This window comes from Saccopteryx bilineata, chromosome 4 (genome assembly GCF_036850765.1).
Source record: "Saccopteryx bilineata isolate mSacBil1 chromosome 4, mSacBil1_pri_phased_curated, whole genome shotgun sequence".
In the NCBI taxonomy this organism is placed as follows: domain Eukaryota; kingdom Metazoa; phylum Chordata; class Mammalia; order Chiroptera; family Emballonuridae; genus Saccopteryx; species Saccopteryx bilineata.
Window position 1 is genome coordinate 275,604,234 of NC_089493.1, and position 16,117 is coordinate 275,620,350.

General features: G+C 48.8%; 1 protein-coding gene across 2 annotated transcripts in view; it reads right to left on the bottom strand.

The window, feature by feature from the left end:
• ABCC1 (ATP binding cassette subfamily C member 1 (ABCC1 blood group)) overlaps nucleotides 1-16,117 on the bottom strand; it is a 109,085-nt gene that overhangs the window by 73,526 nt on the left and 19,442 nt on the right. For both annotated transcript variants that reach the window (XM_066274761.1, XM_066274760.1), the window contains exons 5-6: nucleotides 8,530-8,591; nucleotides 6,746-6,877 (exon numbers count right to left, since the gene is read on the bottom strand). In XM_066274761.1, coding sequence (XP_066130858.1) covers nucleotides 6,746-6,877; nucleotides 8,530-8,591 — 194 coding nt within the window. The remainder of the gene's footprint in view (nucleotides 1-6,745; nucleotides 6,878-8,529; nucleotides 8,592-16,117) is intronic.

The following is a 16,117-nucleotide window of genomic DNA, read 5'->3' on the forward strand; positions in this document are numbered from 1 at the left end:
ACTGAATAGCATTCAATTTCAGGAGTCTGTACTCTTGCTTGTCACATCTATGCCACATCCGCCCATGTAGACCATCTGAGAAGTTCCCTGGAGACCATGGCCGTCCAACCTGCCTTGGCCCTGTCCAGACTCTGTCAAGACCTTATCTCTCTCCTCTGTCCTCCCTGACCCAGAATAGGACCAGAAACACAGGAGGCATCCTTGACCTCTACCTTCATGCTCCCCAGGTCCGAACGGGCATGAGCCCTGTCCGTCCCACTTCTGAGATGTCCCTAGTCACCTATTCAGTCTTTCCATCTCTATAGCCTCCAACCCATGCAAGTGACCACTGCCAGGACCTCCTCACCGATTCCCGTTTCCTTCCGTTCCTGTTCCCTTACCAATAATTACCTGTACAGCAGGAATCACCAGTGGAATCACCCTAAAAACACATCACCCTCCTCCTCCAACCCCACTATCAGCTTCCCACTACATCCAGAGTAAGACCTAAACTCTTCTCTGTGAGAAGCTATAAACTTCCCATGGCAAGGGTAACAAATTACCCTAAGTGGCTTAAAACAACACAAATTTATCATCTCCTATTTGCAGAGATCAGAAATCACAACTGGACCCACAGGGTGGTGTTCCTTCCAGAGGTTCTCAGGGAGATGGCTTCCTTGCCTCTCCAGCCTCCAGAAGCCACCCACATTCCTCAGCTCGAAGCCCCTTCCTCTGTCTTCAAAACCAGCAGCACAGCACCTTTTCTCTCTCTTTTTCTCTCTCTTCCTCCTCCTCCTGCAGCCATGGCTCAATTGGTTTGAGCACATCAGCCCTGGGCGCTGAGGATGGCTCCATGGAACCTCCATCTCAGGCGCTAAAAAATTAGCTTGGTTGCGAGCATGGCCCCAGATAAGCAGAGCATCAGCTCCAGAAGGAAGTGGCTTGGGTGGATCCTAGTTGGGGCACATGTGGGAGTCTGTCTCTCTACCTCCCCTGCTCTCACTTGGAAAAGAAGAAAAAAGAAATCCTTCACTCAATTACATCTGCCGAGTCCCTTTGCCATGTGAGGTAACACAGTCACAGGTTCTGGGGACCAGGACGTGGATATACTTGGGGAAGAGGGGCATTATCCCACTGACCACGTCAGGCCCTTCCCTGCCCACTTTGCTGGCTTTCCCGAAGCTGGGTTTCGGGCAGGGGTTTTCTATTTCCTTGAGCACACATGCCTTTTGGCAACGAGGAGGAGAAGGCGAACAGAGGAAGGGAGTGGCTCAGCCCTCCCCAGCCCACGCTCCGCACCACTTCCCAAGCTGGGCCCTGGCCCTGGGCCTGCGTGGCCTGGAAAACCCAGGGCTGTTTCCAGTGGCCAGCAGAAGGGCTGCCAAAGGGCCAGGGAGGAGGGCTTGGGCAGGCAGCGGAGGACAGCTCAGGCCTGGGTGGAAGAGGTCAAGAACAGTGCAAAGGATCATCTAAGGCCTAGTCAGGACAAACACATCCAGAAACAAGAGGCCTGTGCGGAAGGTGCTGGGGAAAGGAGCAAGCAGGGCGTCTCAGTGGTCAGGCTGGGAGGGGAAGGGAAACTTAAAGAGGGCAGGCCCGAGTCTGGGGGAAACTGCTCAGAACGGGAACAGAAACAGGCGAGGACGCTGGAAACTGGAAGAAAAAGTGACTTGGTGACTTGACTGGATTTCGATGTGGGAAGAGGTACCCCTCGGTCACTCATCTATAAATGAACTGAACACATGCTCTGGGCCAAACACTGGGGACAGCCCCACCGTCAAGAAGCCTCACGAGAGCAATGGATCTTTACCTGCCTGTGTGAGCCAGGACCTCAGGATGAGGGAACCGGTCCAGCTGGGAGGGGGAGGGGGCTTTAGGCAGCAGAGGGAACCGCATGAGCCAGGCCTGGAACTAAGGGTTTTGAAAAGAGGTGAGGCACCTCTTCCAAGAAGCACAAGAACCTCAGGCAGCCAGAGCAGGGTGGGGAGGACAGATTGGAAGGGCCCGAAACCAACCAAACAGCAGCGAGGAGCTACTGATGGCTCTGTCGGTCATTTCTCAAATAACATCTTCATCTTTTGGCAAAGGTAAAACCTCAAACTTAAAAAGGTCTTAGCCTGACTAAAATTTCACATTTCTGGATACGCTCCGAGCATTGCCTTTGACCCATAAGACCCAATATAACACAGAAGGGCAGATCCAATCCTACCTTTCACGGAGAAAAGGTTTTATAATCTTAAGGTGCATTTCTGCTCTTCTTAACGCTCACAAAATAAATACAGGGCGACCATCTTGGAAGCCAAGGGTGGGCTGATTTCCACCCCCCAGTAAGCCCCTCCTTGGAAAGTAGGGCTCTGGCAGGATTCTAAATGTCACTTACAAATGTTAGTTACTCAAGATGTTCTTCCTTTTTATGTTTTTTGTTTTATTTTTTGAGTGCTTTTCCTTCCTCAAAAACACAGGCTTCTGAAGGGGGGGTTGTTTTGCAAATTCGCGTCCCCTATGGTCACGGTGACTGAGCCAGAGCTCAGACCTTCTGTGAGGTACAGAACAGCCCCGAAGGCAGGGAGGGGGTCCCCAGGCATCGATGGAGGTGAAAGGCCCACCCCAAAAGCAGGGAGGGGGTCCCCAGGCATCGATGGAGGTGAAAGGCCCACCCCAAAGGCAGGGAGGGGGTCCCCAGGCATCGATGGAGGTGAAAGGCCCACCTACGTGTGAGCAAGTCTAGAGCCCAACTCCATCTTCGACATAAAATCCACACAACAGTGTGGATTTTCTTTTTTGCAAGTTTGAATATGCCTCAAATATTTTTCCAGGAATGCAAAGATTGCAAAATATGAAAAGACTCTATTTTGTTAGGAACTTTGCCAAGCATTGGTGACCATGTGGTAAAATCCTGGTCTGTGAGGGAGATGGTGGCCCTGAGGTCCAGGGCCACACAGACCGGGTCAGCTGAGTGGAGCTGGCGTAGACAGTTCTCCACTTCGGAACCAGCAGTGACCCTCGCTTGTATTCTAGCCCGTGCCTGAGAATTTACACACTAAAATACATGTCATTTTACTAGAAATCCCTTGCCTTTTAGTTTTCATTTAGGGTCTCATGAGAGCACTATGTTGATTTTTTTTTAAGTGGGTATGTGGTGGGTTGTTTTTATTTACCTGTGTCCTTAAATTTGAGGCATAGAGTAAAGAAATAAAATGGAGACACAGAGTTGAGCTGCAAAATTACTAAACCAAGGTGGCTGAGGCCTGAGGAAATGATTCTATTCTAGTTTGAACTATCCTGGGAACTTAATCAGTTGAACTTTGCAGTCTTGCATTAATACCTGGATACACGTCAGCCCTCCAAGTAACCCGATTCCCCCTGAATGACTAAGGAAAGAATATTAACATATCCAGACCACCTGACAGCGAGGATCCAGATCACCAATCACCTGGAGGACTTCCATCTCAGACCAGGCCGGAGGCTAAGACTGCAGGACTGAGTCTTCTCAAGAAGGCGCTGCTTGCTATTTGAACTTTTAAGCTTTTCTTTCTTCTTGAAATCAAGGGTCCTTTTAGGACTTTGATTAAATTCACTTTTAAACCCTAGCAATAGAAATCATATCTCTTTCTCTCTATACCCCTGAGAGACCTAGCCTTCAGCAACCTGAGACAGCAGAAGACAGATGCCCAGACCTGACTAATGACCACAAGGTCTGGACCTCTGGCAGCCTACAGAGAACTCCTGCTTGGCCTAAGTTCTGCTTCAGCTCCCTGGCTCCTTTCCCGTGAGACCAGAGGAACTCTGCAGAGACATCAGAACTGCTCTCAAGATCTGAAGAAATTATTATCCTCACCCTACCTCTAACCAGTCCCACTCCCTGAGCCCTGATGTCTTGTGATTTTGCCCTATATAAAATCTGTAACTTACATGCCACTGGGAGTTGGGTCTCAAAGCATTGACTCACCATCTCTGTATCGGCCAATTCAATATTGAACTGTTTTTCCTTCTGTACTGCAAACTCCTGCCTATTTTTCAGGACCAGTGAGCGCTGGCCGACAGACTCATAAACCCCTGCGGCCCAGTAACTCACTCTGGGTACTGCCTAGTAGTGTTTCTGATTCGCAGCCCTCAAACCCTTAAGTAAACCTTTATCGTTTTTTTTTAGCCCAAGCCTCCAGACTCTTTGAGTTCAACAAAATCCAGTAAAGGAAACATACAAAATCTTTGTCTTCAAGGGGACATGAGTCTGAAAGTTTGAGAATCACTGCTTAAGATGCGTATTTTGGAGAGTTTTGTTTTTGTCTTTGTTTTTATTTGTTATTTGCTGTTTACATTCCTTTATGAAACAAATAAGTAAAATGGTCACCCTTTCTTTAAACACTACTGCTTTTTTTGATAGCCTAATTGGGGTATAACTGATATAGGATATAAGTGATATAGGATATAATTGATCAGTTGCACACATTTAAAGTGTACATTGTGATGAGTTTTGACATATGCATACAAATCCACCAGGAAAATCAAGATTATGAACAATCTGGCACTTTCCAAGGTGTGCCCTGTCCCTTTGTAATATCCTACCATCCATCTCTCTGCTGCCACCCTCTCCCAGGCAACCACTGATCTGATTTGTTACTACAGAACGGTTTCCATTTTCTAGAACTATATATAATGGAATTACCCAATATGTACTATTATCTAGCTTTTGTTCACTCAGCATAATTATTTCGAGATTTTTCCATGTTGTCAAGTGTATCAAGAGATAATTCCTTTGTATTGCTTAGATGTATTCCCTTGAAGCCCTGGCTAGTTAGCTCAGTTGGTTAGAGAGTTGTCCAGATACACCAAGGTTGCGGGTTTGACCCTGGACAAGCATGGCACATATAAAAAGCAACCAATGAATGCTTAAATAAGTGAAGGAACAAATCAATGTTTCTCTCTCTCTAAAAGTTAATAAGATTAAATTATTTTTAAAAACATATATTCCTTGTATGACTACACAATGATTTGTACATCTGTTCACTTGTTAATGGACGTGTGGGTTGCTTCTAGCTTTGGCCATCACAAACAAAGAAACAAAGATGCTATACAAGTCTTTCATGAACACATCTTCTGTCTCTTGGGTTTAAACCTAGAAATAGAATGGCTGGTGGTACAATAACTTCTTTAAAAAACTGCCAAATTCGCCTGACCAGGCAATGGCACAGTGGATAGTGTCGGACTGGGACACAGAGGACCCACGTTTGAAAACCCAAGGTCGCTGGCTTAGCACAGGCTCATCCGGCTTGAGTGTGGGCTCACCAGCTTGAGCACAGGGTTGCTGGCTTCAGTGTGGGATCACAGACATGACCCCATGGTTGCTGGCTTGAGCCCAAAGGTCACTGGCTTGAAGCCCAGGTCGCTGGCTTGAGCAAGGGGTCACTAGCTCTGCCCTAGCCCCCCAATCAAGGCACATACAAGAAAGTAATCAATGAACTAAGGAGCCGCAACAAAGAACTGATGCTTCTCATCGCCCTCCCTTCGTGTCTGTCCCTATCTGTCCTTCTGTCTCTGTCACAAAACAAATAAACAAAAAGACCCCACCAAATTATTTTCCTGAGCCAATGAAAAGTTTTTATAATCACACCAGCAGGAAACACAGACCAAAATAGCCTTAACTTGTAGGAGGCCAAAAGTCAAGGAGAAGTTTCCACTCCATTTTGTTAAACTCTACAGAAACCAATGAAGCACTGCATTTTAAAATCCAAAGGTGGTGGTGGGCTGTGGGCTGTGGGCTGTGGGCTCAGGGCCGGGGAAGGCAACTCAGACTTGACTTTTGAGAAAAAACACTCAAGGCTAAAGCGAGGAGCTGAAGTGAGTATGGTGTTTTGACTCAGGAAGCCAAGCCAGACGCCCCTGCCCAGGCTGCCACTGCCTGTTCCCCGGCAGGCGCGGAATACCCAGCAGCCCAGAGCTGGCAGAGGCTACCTATTCTCTAGCTAACTAGAGGCCTCACTGGAGGGGGCCACACCAAGCAATCCCAGTCTAGAACAGGACTCTCCTCTCACCCCTTCACGTAGCTAACGAGAGGCCTCACTGCAGGGGCCACACCAAGCAATCCCAGTCTAGAACAGGACTCTCCTCTCACCCCTTCACATCCACAGGGGTTACAGGTGTTAAATCTGGCTCATAACTCTGGGAACAAAGCAAATGACCCATATGCCAGTGTCGCAAGGCAGCGAACCCCCAAGTTGAGACCCCCACCAAAGGCCAAGGTATTAACGGAGCCAACGCCCCTCGGGTGGCCCACAGTTGAGCCCAACGAGCCAGTTCTCACCATGTTCTCTCAGACAAGACGGAAGCACCCAGCACGAATAATCACAGCCAGTACAGCATTACCTGCCTAGGGTTTTCACATGGCTTGTCAGATGACAGCTTATCAGATGATGCTTATCCGCTGAATTCTCAGAAAGCCCTCTGAGTAGAAAACTAAGGCTCCAGGGCATAAAGGGACTTAGGCAGCCTCTGAGGCCCCGCCCCTGGTCTCCTCCATAACCCACCTCCCCAGGGGAGCCCCACTGGTTGTTATAAAACAGAACTCACCACTTGCCACTGCCCTACATAAAACCCACCTCTACCCTCTCATCGGACTTGGAATCAGACCCTCGCTCACTCCCACGGCCTAGGAGAGGGCCCTGCAAATCCTTCCCCTACTTCGTCTCCTCCCAGGGCAAGGAAGGGGTGATTCAGTGTCCTAGTGTCCACCCCACCCCCGCCCAGTAGCAAGAGGACTCACACTTACTTTCTGGATTTGGCACATTCTTTCTTCCAGTTCTTTACCAAAACGGGCACAACCTGTTCTGACATGTCCTCCTTATTCAGGGACCAGAGGTCAGTGCTCTCCAGGGGCTGGCGGTAGCCCTGGACCATCAACCTGGGGCAGGAACACAAGGAAGGAGGCGATGAGAGTCAAGAGGAAGAGGACGTGGCCCTCACTGTGCGCTACGGCCGCCTCCACGCCACAGCTGGCCCCGCAGCCAAAGGCAGCTGAGCAGTCGGGATGCTCTGAATACGGCCCGACAGTAATTACTGCTAAATTCTGTTCGGTCACCCAGGAACAAGGGCCTCCCTTTTCAGAGCTACACAGAAAACATTTAGGAGGGAGATACCAGGATGGCTCTACTGTACTTAAAAAAAAAAATGTTTAAGGCTAATATGTCGCAAAACATTAAAACTCTTAAATCTGGGTGGTGAGTTTAGTGAGGTTTCTTAAGACGAGTCTTTCCACATGTTTGAATACTTCCACAGTAAAATGTAAAACTAGTATTTTAACTTACTCATTTTGAAATAATTTCAAACTTAACAGAAAAATCACATGAATTGTACAAAGAATTCCTGCCTACCCTTCACCTCGTTCACTACTGTTGATGTTTAGCAAGACGCTGCATCCTTTTGTCTCTCTATACACACACATATGTGAACCCTCTTTTTTTCTAAACCATTTCAGAGTAGGCTGCAGATTCCATACACCTTTACCCCTAAATATCAGTGTGCTCTCCATAAGAAAACACATGTTCTTATAGAACCAGAGAACAATTATCAAAATCAGAAATACTAGCATGGATGGCATAAGCCCACAGTCTATAAATTATCTTAACTGGTCCTGGCCAGTTGGCTCAGTGGTAGAGCATTGACCCGGCATGTGGAAGTCCTGGGTTTCATTCCTGGTCAGGGCACACAGAAGAAGCAACCATCCGCTTCACCTCCCTTCTCCATCCCCCTTCTCTCTCTCTGTGTCTCTCTCTACTCCACCCACAGCCATAGCTTGATTAATATGAGCGTGTTGGCCTTGGGTGCTGAGGATGGCTCTGTGGAGCCTCCGCTTCTGGTGCTAAAAATAACTTGGTTGCAAGCAGATGGGCAGAGCATCAACCCCAGACACGGGTTGTTGAGTGGATACCGGTCAGGGTACATGTGGGAATCTATCTCCCTTCCTCTCACTTAAATAAAAAAACATTTTTTAAATAAATTATATTTCATTGTTCTAATAGTGTTCTTGAACAGTAATTTGAAAAAAAATTAGGTATGAAAACTAATTTTTTAAATGTTTTTAAAAACTTTAAAAACACAGGAACAATGCTTATGGGGGGGATTCAAATAATCTGCAGTGAGACGATGACAATGTGCAGAGGGGGGGAAATGTGCATAAAGGGGGGGGGCCAGAAGGGAGCTTATCAAACTGCTGACACGGTGGCCTTGGTGTGTGTTTGTTGCTCTATGCATATCTCTCTCACCCACATTTCCTAGGGTGCGTGTGTATTATGTTTCTAATTGTGAGGTGTTGGCACTGATGCCAATAATAGTAATTATTCCTAATATAAAATAAAAACCCAAATCCAAAGCCCAGCCGAGAGCATGCAGCTTCTAACTGCCCCAGGCCAAGCTGCCCACAGAGGTGCAAGTGCTTTAGGGTCAGACAACATGAACATTCATGTTTGTGGGGACAAGGTCAGTGTCTCTGAGACCCATGCCCAGGACAGGACACTCGGGACACAACCCTGCCACAGACTCAGCGCCAAGCCTTACCCCGTGATCCACCAGAAGGTGATCCTGGAGAGGAAGGACGCGCCGGACTCCGGGCAAGGATTCTGGTGGAGAGAAAGCACAGGGTGGGGAGGGAAAGGGAAATGAGTGAGTCAGCAGCTCATCTATGACAGCACTTGGCAGGGAGCGGTCAGCCGACCACTCTTCCTCCCAAAGGACCACCAGCCACGCTCATGCCACTGATTTGCACCCCAAAAGGATGTCTCTCCTGAGCCCCAGTGACCTTAAATAAACACATGGAAGCTCATCCAGTTTCACCCAGCAAATATGTCTGAAATTCCACTGTGTGCAAAAACAAGACTGTGCCTGATCTTATACCCAGCCCCACAGCAAGCCAGTGAGGGTGGTGTTACTGCCGTCCTGCTCTCCTCCATGAGTCTTTCACTCATCCATTCATCCAGAAAATATTTTCTGGGCATCTACTATGCGCCTAGCACATGTATACACATCTCAACAAACAGACACAAGCCCTCCCTGCAGAAAGCCCGTGATATACCAGGGTGGTAGTAGTTATAACAACAATAACAACACCTGCTAGTTCTGTTTGGAGTGCTTTACATAAATTTTTCATTTAATTTTCATAACCAGCCAATGAAGTCAGTAGAAGTTATTATATAGAAGCGTCACCTCATTTTATAATACAAGAACCTGACGGGTGCAGGTGAAACGAGTGGCCCAGGGTCCCAAGTGACAAGTAGCAGAAACAGGATTTGCACCGCAGTGAGACTCCAGAGAGAGATAATAAAGGGTCCCACGAACAAATCAAAACTACACTGTGATGGGGATCAGACCCTAAAGGCATGTCCAGGGGATCACTGGTATCTTCCTGGGCTCACAGTAAATGAGCCAATTGGGGGTGGGGGCTGATCCAGTTGATGGAGGTCAGGGAAGGTGTTCCTGAGGAAGATGTTCAAGCTGAGGTCTGAAGACTGAGTACAGGACAACTAAGTAAGAAGAGAGGCAAGGTGGTCCCAGCAGTGAGAATAGTATGTGCAAAGGCCCGGTGGTAGATGGGAGTATAACCTCCTCCAGGGACCAAGAGGGGGTCTGGGTAGTCTTATGTGAGGGGCTATGCAGAGTCTACACTGGAGGCCACATAAGGAATGTTGGTCTTCATCCCAAGGGCAAGGGGAACTCATGGACAGATTCTCAACTAGCTTTCAAACAGCCTCTTTCCCAAAGGCACAAAGACAGCTCCAGTTCAACAACAGAGACAAGGCAAGGGACATCAGCATGGAGCCTCTGCGCTTGCACACATGGGCCAGCTTTCAACGCTGAAACACTCAGCTCTAAATTCTGAAATACCAGCTTAGTGAAGGGGGTCACCACACAATGATGAGCTCTTCAGCGGAGGATGGTGCTCAAGGTTCTAGGATTTTTGCCTGACTAGGCGGTAGCGCAGTGGATAGAGCATTGGACTGGGACGCAGAGGACCTAGGTTCAAGACCCCAAGGTCACCAACTTGAGCACATGCTCATCTGGTTAGAGCAAGGCTCGCCAGCTTGGACCCAAGGTCCCTGGCTGGAGCAAGGGGTCACTCGGTCTGCTGAAGGCCCCTGGTCAAGGCACATATGAGAAAGCAATCACTGAGAAACTAAGGTGCCACACAAAGAATTGATGCTTCTCATCTCTCTCCCTTCCGGTTTGTTCTCTGTCTCTCTCTGTCTCTGTCACAAAAAACAAAAAACAAAAGGTTCCAGGATTTTTCAGAGATGAGACATTGAGAGATGCCCTGGACCCAAGTGGTTTTCCATCAGGGCTGAGAGCACTTTTAGAAAACACCATATCTGGCCCTGGCCGGGTTGGCTCAGCGGTAGAGCGTCAGCCTGGCGTGCAGGGGACCCGGGTTCGATTCCCGGCCAGGGAACATAGGAGAAGCGTCCATTTGCTTCCCCCCCCCCCTTCCTCTCTGTCTCTCTCTTCCCCTCCCACAGCCGAGGCTCCATTGGAGCAAAGATGGCCCGGGCACTGGGGATGGCTCCTTGGCCTCTGCCCCAGGCGCTGGAGTGGCTCTGGTCGCGGCAGAGCGACACCCCGGAGGGGCAGAGCATCACCCCCTGATGGGCGTGCCGGGTGGATCCCGGTCGGGCGCATGCGGGAGTCTGTCTGACTGTCTCTCCCCGTTTCCATCTTCAGAAAAATACAAAAAAAAAAAAAAAAAAAGAAAACACCATATCTGCCTGACCAGGCGGTGGCGCAGTGGATAGAGTGTCAGACTGGGATGCGGAGGACCCAGGTTCATGACCCTGAGGGCATGAGCTTGAGCGCAGGCTCATCTGGTTTGAGCAAAGCTCACCAGCTTGGACCCAAGGTCGCTGGCTCGAGCAAGGGGTTACTCGCTCTGCCGTAGCCCCACGGTCAAGGCACATATAAGAAAGCAATCAATGAACAACTAAGGTGTCGCAACAAAAAACTGATGATTGATGCTTCTCATTTCTCTCCGTTCCTGTCTGTCTATCCCTCTCTCTGAAAAAAAAAAGAAAAGAAAAGAAAACACCATATCTGCATATCTGGCCCCACTCCCCAGAGATTCTGATTAAGTTGGTTTGGGGTGGGACCAGGGCATCCGAGTCTTTGTTTTCATTTCTAACTCCCAGAGTCTCCTTGGCAAAGTAGCTGGGCAGGAAATGTACAAGATAAGCCTAGAACACCTTGTAACTCCCCACATCAAGGCAAGGAAATCTGAGCTGCAAGGAGTGCTAACAGGCCTAAAGGCAACCAGGAAATGCTCCCACCAGCCCCAAAAGGGACCATCTGAGCTGCAATGAGAAAAGAAAATAGAGTGAACTGAAACATCACGTATGTTTAAATACACAAGTTCATACTGATACTGAAAAAAAGAACCACCTCTTGGCGTTATGGATGAAAAGATGTTAACAACCCAAATTGCTGGTTTGAAAACAAAAAGGACAAGAAGTAAGCATTTTCCCACCCTTCCTAAATGACCTACACCAGAGGGGCACCAAAAAGACGAGGGGAAGGGTCTTTGCATGGAAACAGTCCAGCTAGTAAGAGAAGGAATGATACAACCTAAGAGTGCACCATGTGGCCTGACCAGGCGGTGGTGCAGTGGATAGAGCGTAGGACTGGGATGCGGAGGACCCAGGTTCAAGACCCTGAGGTCGCCAGCTTGAGCACGGGCTCATCTGGTTTGAGCAAAAAGCCCAGCAGCTTGGACCCAAGGTTGCTGGCTTGAGCAACAGATCAGCTGTAGCCCCATGGTCAAGGCACATATGAGAAAGCAATCAATGAACAACTAAAGTGCCACAGTGAAAAAACTGGTGATTGATGCTTCTCATCTCTCTCTGTCCCTATCTATCCCTCTCTCTGACTCTCTCTCTCAGTAAAAAAAAAAAAAAAAGAAGAAGAAGTGCACCATGTTGCAACCACAATGGAGTATTAAAATATTTGATGATATTTGCCTGACCTGTGGTGGCGCAGTAGATAAAGCATCAACCTGGAATGCTGAGGATGCCAGTTCAAATTCCCGGGCTTGCCCGGTCAAGGCACACACAAGAAGCAACTACTATGAGTTGATGCTTCCCATTCCTTCCCACTTTCCTGCCTTTTTCTCTTTATCTCTCTCTTTAAAATCAGTAAATTAAAAAATATATATTAAAAAGAAATATTTGATGATATTAAAGAATTATTAGTAATGTTTTTAGGCCAGATAATAGCTGTTTATTTTTCACACGCTGTCACTGGGGCAAGTTGGGCAAAGGGTACACAAGAACTTTACTGTTTTTTGCAACTTTTTGTGAGTCAAGTTATTTCAAAATAAAGTTGATGAAAAATTCCTTATCCTTCAGAGATACATACTGAAATATTTGCACATGTGATGCAGGGTAAAGGGGCCAGTGCTGTGCATTATACTATGCTGTCCACTTTTGCACACCTGTGAAAGTTTCTGTCCTTACAAGCTTCCCCAATGACTCAAACATGCGTCCCAGGCTGAGACCTACCAGGTTCCACTCTGGGGCCACATGGCCTGGAAACATTCCCAGCTCTGGCTGCCTCAGAAACACCCAGGTGCCCAGGGTCCCAACCCAAAGCAACACGGTCAGTACCTCTGGGGGTGGGGCCCTGGCATCAGTCTATTTTTACTAGTCAAATGCAGCTGGCCACAGCCCTACATTCCAGACCAACCTAAAGCAGAGTAAGTTTAGACTGTGGAGTCAGAGAGACCTGGGTTCAAATCCCACACCTGCCACTTTCTAGTTGTATGACCATGGGCAAGTTCCTTCTCCTCAAAGCCTCAGTCTTTGCATCTGGGAAATGGGAGCAGTTAGTTCTACAGTTCAACCTGCCTTACAGGACTGCAGGGAGGAACAAATCCAATGAGGTCCATGGGACTATGTTATAAGCTGGAATTTTTCCAACCTACGGCAGCAATGTCATTCATGGAGGAGGTGGTATATTTGCTCTGTAGGCTGTTTTACTTTTTCCAGAAGTGGATGGGTTATTAGGGAATTGCAAAGGCACTTCTAGTGTAGCCCAATTCCTACCCCATGTGAAAAGCTCAGCGGTGCGTGCAGAGAAGGGGCGGGGGTGGGGCAGAGCTGGCAACGATTCATTTATTTCTATAACAAATATTTAGGGAAGACTTGCCTATATGCCAGAAGGCAGCTAAGGGGTGTGGACAGAGCTCCATACAATGTCCCACCTGAGGGGGAGGTGGACAGGAAGCAAACCAAGATGCAAATACATCTATAACTACAAACTGATGAGCTGCAACAAAGGAAAAAACCGGGATGCCAGCGAGAGAAGGGGTGGGGGAACAGGGGTGGGGGAACAGGGGTGGGGAACGAGTGTGGGGGAAAGGGTGTGGGGGAAAGGGGGTGGGGGAACGAGGGTGGGGGGTTCAGGGGTGGGGGAACAAGGGTAGGGGGACAGGGGTAGGGGAACGGGTGGGGGAAAGGGTGTGGGGGAAAGGGTGTAGGGGAAAGGGGGTGGGGGAACGGGGGTGGGGGGAGCAGGGGTGGGGGAACGGGGGTAGGGGGAACGGGTGGGGGAACAGGGGTAGGGGGAACAGGGGTAGGGGAAGCGGGTGGGGGAAGCAGGTGGGGAGAGCAGGGGTGGGGAGACAGGGGTGGGGGAACAGTGGTGGGGGAACAGGGGTGGGGGGAGCAGGGGTAGGGGAACAGGGGTGGGGGAACGGGGGTAGGGGTAGGGGGACAGGGGTAGGGGGACAGGGGTGGGGGGACAGGGGTGGGGGAACAGGGGTACGGGAACAGGGGTGGGGGAACAGGAGTGGCTTCTGTGTGCGGCAGCACAGAGCTAGGTAGTTAGAGGGTTTGAATCCCAGCTCTGCCACTTACAAGTCGTGGGACCTTGGACCTCCTTGATGGTGATGAGATTAAATGAGGTAAAGCATACTAAGTATTTACAACAGTACCTGACACAGAGAAAAAGCTCAAGAAATGGTATCAGTATCAGTAAAAACAAGAATAGTAAAGACGGTACCAACGCCCCCCACTCTGACAGGCCCATGACACATGAAGCACTGGACCAGAGGCGTCACGTCAGGCTCAGCAAACTAAGGCCCCTGGGCTGGCCGCTCGGACAGAACAGAGAGATGCCCATTCCTTTACAGATGTCCATAGCTGCTACAAGGACAGGATTTAGTAGTTTTGACAGAGACCATATGGTCTGCAGAGCCTCAAGTATTTACTATATCTGGCTCTATAGAAAATGTTGGCTGACCCCTGCTCACATCAGACCTCATGACACCCTAGGATGCAGCGATGATTCAAGTTGAAACTTGAATTCGAATGAGAGTCTTCTGCCTCCAAACCCAGTCTTGCCCCGGTCTTGGCATCGGCGCACAGTTGTGCAAGTTAAACCTTGCACGAAGATGCGGTGCGGAGGGGACAAGCGGGGGCTGAAACGCACCGGCCCAGCTCAACAAGACCGCCAGGTCCTGTGCTGGGGAGGGGCTCCATCGGCTTGAAAGAAGCAGGGCTGTCTCAGATTCACCCACCCCGGGGGGAATGAGTCATCGTTTTCTAATTTGCACAAAGAGAGAGGTGTTAGGCCATATACTCACAGGGGCCTCACAATCCCGCCCTTCTTTCAAAACAAGCCAACTCCAGCCACAGGTCAGGAAAGCAGCGGCCTGTGGGCTGCACAGCTGAAGGTGAATTTGCTCCCTTTCTACCAACTGTAAACAAATGAGACCATAAAAAATGATGGCCCAGAGGGAAGACATTAATCCTCCCTCCAGCTCGTAAAAATCCCAACCCCCGTGAGAAAATTCACCCTGCAAATTCAATGAGGCCGGGTTATTACCATGCACGTTCCAGTTTCTAATTTGTGCACTCTGAGGGCTTTGTCAAATTCGTCTCCCCAGCCCTCCTTCCTCCAAGGGATCCAAACACAGATTTTCAGATTACACAGGGTCTCATCACCAGCCCAGAGAAGGAAACATCATTATCAACTGGGGAAACAATTATGGAAGTCCCCTCCTGACAGAGAAGGCCTTATTTGATAACAGACAACTGGAGTGCTTAAGTCGCCAAGAACTGATAATAAGAAAAAAGAAGAAGAAGAAAAAGGCTAATGGACGAGGATCCAGCCAGCAGTCCATTCCACCAAAACCAAGCAGAATGTCCTGGTGTACAGGAGCAGAGCGGCCAGCTTGGGGCTTCCAGCCTCTGAGACTGAAATGGACTAACCCCTGACCCAGGACTCAGCTTATTACCTGGTCCCCCATTCATTTAGTAATGAGAATAACTCACACAAGCCCTGGCCAAAGGCAGGAGGGGAGAAAGTCTGATTTATGCAAGCAGAGCTGCCTTCTTTGGCATCTGTATCTGGCTCCGGGTGATTTGGCCAGAAACCATGTGGATTAAACCAATTTGATACAAGAGTCCCAGGCACTGGTTCTTTGAGAATGACTCATTCATTACCTCTCACACAGTGCAGTTTGGGGAACTTGTCCACACCCTCACACATCTTTTCTACTTTGGATTCTGCTTTTAGTTTAATTGTCTGCCAGTGACTCCCACTCCGCATTTCCTAAATGCCCAGGAGTAAGAGACGAGCAAAACAGCAGTATATCTTAGAGCAGGGTGTTTGAGTGTGGCCCCCATCACCAGCATCCACAGTGCCTGGACATTTGTTAGAAAGGCAAATACTGAGGCTCCTTCCAGATCTACTGACTCAAAAGTTCTAGGAGTGGGGCCCAGTGATCTATGTTTTAACAAGTGATGCCAGGCCTGCTCGGGTGTTCGAACCCAATGAAAGGGCTCCTGGAACCAGCCTCATGACCTAGGCAAGGCAATCCACCACCCTGGCCCTCGGTGTCCTTAACTGTGAAATGGGAGGAGAATCACAATACCACCTGGTTGGGTTGAGTCTAGGATGAAATAAATTAATAAACAAGTAGTACAGCACCCTGGGATACTATCATTATTACTAATTGAAACTGTTTGTTTACTTTTAATATTTTTTAGAGAGAGACAGAAGAGACAGACAGACAAGAAGGGAGAGAGATGAGAAGCATCAACATGTACCTGCATCACTTCAGTTGTTCATTGTCTTCTCGTGTGTGCTTTGAGTGGGAGGCGCC